Here is a 7475-nt window from a genome sequence, read left to right as displayed (position 1 = left end):
ACGGCAATAACGTGCCTGTGCAGAGCAGCAGGGGCAATACCTTTTTAACATCTGCTATCCTTTCCTTCTTAGAGGCTGGTTTTTCTTTGGTTTCAGGAGGGGTCTGCTGGGATTTGGAACCCGTTGATTCACTTTCGGATTCAGACTGACTCTCAGAGGACTCCGAGCTGCTGTTTGATTCGCTGCCCTGCTCGCTTTCAGACTGGCTTGCAGAGTCAGAGCCAGAGGCTTCTTCGGATGCCGAGTGACTAATGATAGAGAAAGAAGAGATTACATTTTAACTGGACTGTCACAGCCTTGAAATATGCAGCGAGCAAACCTGAGACACGTCCAAGCCACAACAACAGGCCTGGAGTAGCCTAAATGCAAGCGTGAATGCTGTCCTGAACAGATACCCTGCAATGGCATTTTGCAGCAGCGGCAATTCCTTCCCAGGAGTGGCAATGAACACAGGGGTGAGAGTGCAGCCCCAAAAATCCTTGTTCAGGGTCTCCTGCTCATCAACAAAATAAAAATAGCAGTGGTACCGTGGAGAAAAGCACTAGTCATACCAGCAGCACAGGTACCATGTGAGGATCTGGCTGTCTTAGACCGAGCAAGAGTAAGATTATTTTGGGAGCTGGAGCATCCAGAGACCATCCTGCTGTATTAAAGATAAGCAGTTGATTCAGCACAGCTCTCCTCTGCATCCTAGTGTAGCCAGTGGTCAAAAAATAAAATCTGATATCCCATTTCTGGAAGAGGCCAGTACCAAATACTGTACCCATAACACCATAAATTATATTAAATATGTTTCTTGCAAAAAGAATAAATTAAGCAATAGAACAGCAGAAAGGAGTTCATGTGGGCTTGTGGGTCACGTAGCTCCTGTTTAAAGGATTACACCAGTGATGTGCAGAATGCAGTTCCCAAGCCAATAAGGGGAGAGTAGAACATCAAGTAGGTGTATTTCCCTCATTCTTTTTTTAATCTTTACATTAAAATGGGCTAACACACAGAATATTCTCTTAAACAAAGGCTCATCAACAAAACAATGAGAGGCTAAACTATTTTAGGTGATCAAAATATTCTAATACCTTTGTCCAATCACTCCCAAATCTATTTTTTCATTTAAAATTCAGCAAAGAAAACGGAAAACTCAGTACACCATATCAGACACGCGCTAGCAAGGCAGCATTCAAACGCCTATATCACAAACAAAAATGCAGTGTGGTGATAATGATGCTACAATCTTCTGGAACCAGGAGCATCCCTTTCCCAGTCAGCTCTTCGTTGGCAGCTGGATGCTTTTGTGATATTTAAGTACTTACTTAGATGGAACATTATGAAAGAAGAGCCAGGAAAACTTTGCAGAGGGAAAACAAGACTTTTATTTTTCTTTTATTTCAGTACAAAAGTAGCAAGTTACATCAAAGGCTTGGTTCAGATTTCAAGTTTCAAGGAAAAAATAATACAAATTAAGAAAAAAACAAAAGAAAAGAAAACAAACAAACCAAAACATGAGCACGTGTACAATTACATACAAAGCCACGGGGATTAATGCGCGCTATGGAGACAGATCACCTAGACCCGGCCACTATTCCCGGGGATCACCACACACAGATAGGGCTAATTCACACCAAGACAATACACCTTCCAGCCTCAGATAAAACAAACCCATGGCATTGTGTGAGCTCCGGGCCCGCCGCCGCCGCGCCCCGGGGCGCGGGCAGGGGGCAGCAGCACCCGCACGGGTCCCGCCCTCAGGCGGCGCCGCGGCCGCCATTTCGCGGCCGCCCCTCCGCCGCCATCTTGAGACCGCGGGGCTGTTCACTAGCGCTGAGATGGAAGCGCCCGGCATTGCCTTGGGAAAGGGAAACTGCGGGGCTGCCTGAGGCTGAAGGGCCAGAAACCGAGCCCCTTCCGCAAGGAGCGGGGGGAGGGATCGCCCGTGGCTGCTAACCCACCACCCCAGCCTGGGGGTATCACATCGCTGCCTCCAAGCAGGGCTGGAAATTCAAGTTGAACCACGGCCATTCCAGGCTGCCCAGTCCTTCCTGTGTGCCCCTGTCCATGGATAGAAACTATCCACGATAACCAAAGGCACAGCTCCACACGCAGTATCCCCCTGCACCCCTCATTCTACGATCTCTACAACAGTCCCCTCTTCTTCTCCACAGCCCTCCCCTGCCACACGCGTGTGGTTGTGCCACCCCACTCCAAGGAATGACACTCCAGCAGCTCTGGAGACACCTGGTCTGTGGGCAGGGCTCGGCAGGACATCATCCCACTGAGCCTCCTGCAGGGATGGAGGCTCGACCTCGGCAAAAAAATGGGATCTGGAGGCATCCAAACCTCTAGTGTCACAAAAGAAAGCAGCAATTCTGGCTGAGTCGTGTTGGTGTCCCGTATTCCACAGGGACACACGGAAGAGGATTTTTCCTTCCATCAGATTTCTTAGCAATAGATGGAAGGAATTGTAGCAGCCCAGGCTAAACTGAGGCCAGGCAGCTTTGGCAGTATTTGTTTAGAGGCAGAACAGTAATTAGTCTCCTCCTCCCCCTCTAGAGCTCTTTGTTCCTCAAAGCCCTAAGCTTTATTTCAAGGACATCTGGACACAGGCTCTCTACACATCAAAGCCATAATTCATGTGCTTTATCCACAACATTATCTGAACGCTTTAATTCTTTTTTTTTTTTTAAGCTGTGAACTGTGTCATCTGAAAAGAGGGTGACTTCTCTAGAGACATACACATCTGCACGTGCTTGCCCTACTAAGGAAAGAAAGGTAGATGAGAAGTGCTTATGTCCTTCTGAAGGCTGTTGCAAATAATTTATTTTTTTTTAATAAACAACCTGAAAGTTATCGAGACAAAAGAATGTGTGTTTGCCTTCATTTCTACATTAATAGAAAAAGACAACTGAAAAGGTTATTTCCATAAAATAATCCTTTTTAACTGTCACTGGGACAGCCAGGAAGCACTTCTACCTGCCAACATTGTATAAAATATTAGCAACATTATATGTCAAATCAGGCCTGTACATAGCTAGAGATCCAAGTCCTATTTTCAGAAGTTATTTTTGGAATATGCCCTGTTTTAATGCCCTTAAGTTAGCATCCAAACAAGACCTACTTTCAATTAAACTGTGAGGGATAAGCTATAATTGATTGTCCAAAAAAATCGCAATTCAACCAGTCCACCCTCCTTCAACTTCAGCAGAGAAACACCCAAGAACATCAGGAAAGCTACAGCTGGACCGTTGGTAACTCCCTGAAATTGAAATCTGCAAAGACTCAGCCAAATGCATTCCCCTGGTTTCTTAGAAATACTTCAGGCTATAATTCTGTTTTAATTAAGAGCTTGTTCCTGACTTTGAAGGGAAAAAACCAAATCATTCTTTACCAAGAAGGACACGTTCCTTCCAAGAAATAAGTAGCTGAACAGCAGTGATAAGACCCTTTACAATCAGGCATTTAAGTTTAAAAGGCAATTACAGCATGCCTGAAGACTCCAGACTTTGCATTTAATATTTCACATATGACTTCATTTTATAGGGTATCATGTTTGCTAACAGAAACAAACCATTTTATAAGCTCTCAGCAAGTACAAACAGTAGATATGTTTCTACTGGGTGTGAGATAGCTGAAAAGATGACCCCAATACACATTTCTGAAACCAAAAACTGACTAAGGAACGGTTCTAACTGGGACCATTCTGCCCCAAATGAGGGACAGAACTTGAATCAAGCCAGGGGAATAAAGGAGGATTAATGACCCAAATGGAACTCCTCCCAGCTTTAAGAACTGTTGTGAATGTTTTTAATCTAAACAAGTTTGAATTCAAACAGCAACATTCCACTGGGCTTCGCAAGCTCCACAGGGATTTGGCACCAGCAAAACCAGCCCGTGAAAGCTCAGGAAGGCCCTTGGCACACTATTACATGGCTGGATAATACCAGAAACCATTACATTTAGCTCCTGTTTAAGTGGCCCTGTTTTCCTAAAGTGACCTGCACAAAGTGTGCAGGGACACACAGGCACGGTGACAACCCACAGAAGATGTAAACACACCGAGATGGGCACTGTGCTGCTGTTAAACTTTATTTCCTTTGAATACTTGATGTATAAATGTGATGTTCCCTATTATGAAGAGAGACTATTTTCAAGGGATAGTGACAGGACAAGGGGGAATGGCTTCAAACTGAAAGTAGGTTTAGATCAGGTATTATGAAAAAATTCCTTACTGTGAGGGTGGTAAGGCCCTGGCACAGGTTGCCCAGAAAGGTTGTGGACTCCCCATCCTTGAAGTGTTCCAGGTCAGGTTGGATGGGGCTCTCAGCAACCTAATCTTGTGGAAGGTGTCCCTGTCCACGGCAGGAGAGTTGGAACAAAGTGAGGTCCCTTCCAACCCAGGCCATTCTACAATTCTATATAAACATATATGAAATATCTACATATGCTGCAATACACACAAGCACCATCAATGTTGATATGTGCACTCAAGTCATAGGGTAGCTCTATAAAGTCTCCAAACCACATGAACAAACAAGCCACTAAACAGGCCACGGAGAGGAAAACAAGATGATCTCTGGCTAGAGATCATTGGATAAAAGATGGGATAATACAGGTACCACAGGGACTGAGAAGAACTGCATGGGATCTATTCTTTGTCTGAGGGTGGGGAAGGAAATGAGCAATGCCATAGTAATCATTGACAAGGCCATACAGACACAGCACACAGTGCAGGAGAGCCAAGTGAAGGACAGATTGTGACACTGAAGATAAATTCCTTCCTAGCTGTTTGAGTTCCCTTGATTTTATTCTGAAAGTCTGTTAAAAAGTGATTGGTGCTTGCCTGTCTCCCAAGACAGAGTTTGAGTGATAAGCCTTGAGAAGGTTCAGTCAGTGAAAGAGCTTTTCCCAATTTATTTCATGCAGGAAAAAATAAAAATAGGGGAAAGAGAAAGAAGAAAAATACTACTTCTCCTCTGCTCTACCTACCCATGCACGGTATTTCTAACAACGATGTCTCAAGCAGGAACTAAAATGAGAATATCCAAAACACAGCCAGACTCTTCATGCTGCTTAAGAGTGAGTCTCAAACAACTGAATACTCACAGTATGATTGGGCCATCTTTCAAAGGGCACAACAAACCCCTCGGTTACAGGGGTGCCCCTCCCAGATTGCCAAGGTGTCCTTCAAAAAACAGACAAATATTTCCCCAACCTCACTTTATGACCAGCAACCTTATTTTCATTTTTTCATAAATAGGCACATGAGAAGTTCCCATGGAGAATAACCTGTGCCTGCAAACCTGGCTTGCAGTGCTGGGTGTTAATTACATTTACACAGCACTAGGCACAACTGGGCCACAGTGCTACTGTACCAGCTGACAGATTATGTGCCCAGCAGGTATCCTATCCAAAAACACCCACCTGAACTGAGCTGTAAGCCTACTCTGGCCACTGCTACTTACCCCAGCACAGCACTCCCAAATGCCAAAGGCAAAGCAATCCTGAGCTAAATATATCCCTCACTGCTCTGCTGCAGCTCAGTAAAGCACACTGGGCTATGCTGAATGACAAGGATTTTCCAAAAGTGGGTTGGTTTTTTTTTCTCCACTACAAAGACACCGCATTGTGCTTTCATAAGCAAGCAAAAGGAGCAGTTCATTCATGGCGGGGAGAGCTGGCTCTCTCACTCTCTGATCTTTAAGCCAGAGGCTAAAAATGCTTGGGATGTTTAGTGGGGGAAAAAATAAAAAAGAAAAGAAAAAAAAAAACAGCAGAGAACAAAAGGAGTCAAAACCTGTCTGCTTGATTAAGGAGCACCATTGATAATCTCCAAAGGCAGCATCCTTCCCCTTCCCTGCACAGAAAAGGGAGAACAATTGCGGTTCTCAGGGTTTGAAAGGGCCCATCTCTGCCTTCCCGGGAAGCAGTGGAGCGTTTCCGGGCTCCAAGTCCCCCATAAGTGAGAGGATCCAAGTTGGGTCCTGGCAGCACCCACCACCCCCTCACCCCACACAACGAGAGGAGCAGCAGCCTAGGGGTGCACACCTTCCTTAAGTGAGGCAGCAGGCAGGGTTAACTCGCTGTGCCCTCTGCAATTCCATCTCCTGCCATGTTCCCACCGGGCTGGAGCTCAGCGGCATAAAGGACATGGAGATGCACGGGGGGAATGGAGTGTGCACACACAATTATGGTCTAAAGTAGTACAGAAAGAGTGGTTGGTTTTGCTCCCTTCACATCTGCAAACTTACTTTAAAAGTCCTCAGATTAATCATGCAGTGTACATAGAAATTTAGGCCCCAAAAACCATTAAGAGGAACATGAAGGTGCAGAAATTACTTTCTGATTCCAAGTGACCTGCAGTTCAAAAAAGGGGAGCCTGATCTGGCCTGAGGGAGTTACTCCAAGTGACTGTGAAAAACTCTTTTTTTAACAAGAGTTCTAAGGTTCATCATTAAGCCTCCGTTTTACAGACAGCACAGGGCATTCAAAGCTCAACTGGTGACAGCTCTGTAGTGAAGCACAGAGATTCCTTCCCATGAGAGAGATGCAAACGACTCCTAAAATTAACATATTAGCAATTCTATTAAGTCATCTATACTTAACAATAACAGTTGCAAGAAACATCTATAATTACAACACAACTTTTTCCTACTGAGTCAGGTGCTGTGGAGTCAGTGGATTTTTGACATTGCAACATCCTTGTTCATAGCCAGGGTGAAGGGTGGTGAGCAATGGAGTGTTCAGCATCCCACCCCATCCCTTCTGTGGAGCTTGGCAGACACATTCCACAGACGTCCTGCCAAGACCAAACGCCAAGCGAAGCCAGTGCTTTCAGCACAACACCAGAAGGGAATCTGAGACCAGTGCTTCAAACTTTTTATTTTTTAACCCTTATTAGTCAAGGCCAGAAAAACACACGTAGTACAGTGTAGGTTATCTCAGACCACAGAAAAATAGAAATCGATCTGGAGATTGCAAATTATAATTTAGCAGCAGCACTGCACAGGCTGTCATTTAGTAAGAACTGCTGCATATTTGGAAAGACTCAGCAGCATTTGGCTAATTATATCCAAAAGACAGTACCTACTCCAAGAGAAGGAGGCATTAACAGCTTGACAGACCTACAAAAGCTTCACTGCAAGTTACTAGGAGAGAATTTTTCACCTAGGCTTTTTTGCTTTCATTTCAAGGCTCCTTTACAGGGTGTAAAGGTGGGCTTTAAACACACACCAGCACTTGTTGAAAGAGCATTTTCACGCAGCATTTCAACACATCTTTCAATAATAACACACCAAAAAGACTGATGTAAGACACAGTGTCAGTTGAACACCAGATTCTTTGCTAGAAGGCTGCTTATATCTAATTATGGTGTCCAAGCCATCCCCTCCCCCAGTGCTGTGCTGTCTGTATTTAGTTTCCTTGAAGGAGAGAAGATAAAGCAGAACAGAATCTTTCTCCCTTATCACCCCCCTTCCTGTGCT

General features: G+C 44.7%; 1 protein-coding gene across 8 annotated transcripts in view; it reads right to left on the bottom strand.

Moving 5' to 3' along the window:
• Positions 1-7475, bottom strand: part of CHD2 (chromodomain helicase DNA binding protein 2) — an 86236-nt gene that overhangs the window by 42201 nt on the left and 36560 nt on the right. For all 8 annotated transcript variants that reach the window (XM_027877966.1, XM_027877967.1, XM_027877965.1 and 5 more), the window contains one exon: positions 41-248. In XM_027877966.1, the coding sequence (XP_027733767.1) occupies positions 41-248 (208 nt within the window). The remainder of the gene's footprint in view (positions 1-40; positions 249-7475) is intronic.

The sequence above is a fragment of the Empidonax traillii genome, unplaced genomic scaffold, assembly GCF_003031625.1.
Source record: "Empidonax traillii isolate 1590-97213 ecotype Southwest subspecies unplaced genomic scaffold, ASM303162v1 scaffold36:size2505666, whole genome shotgun sequence".
Classification (NCBI taxonomy): Eukaryota; Metazoa; Chordata; class Aves; order Passeriformes; family Tyrannidae; genus Empidonax; species Empidonax traillii.
The sequence above is the reverse complement of the archived record's forward strand: the minus strand, read 5'-3'. Positions and strand labels throughout refer to the sequence as shown.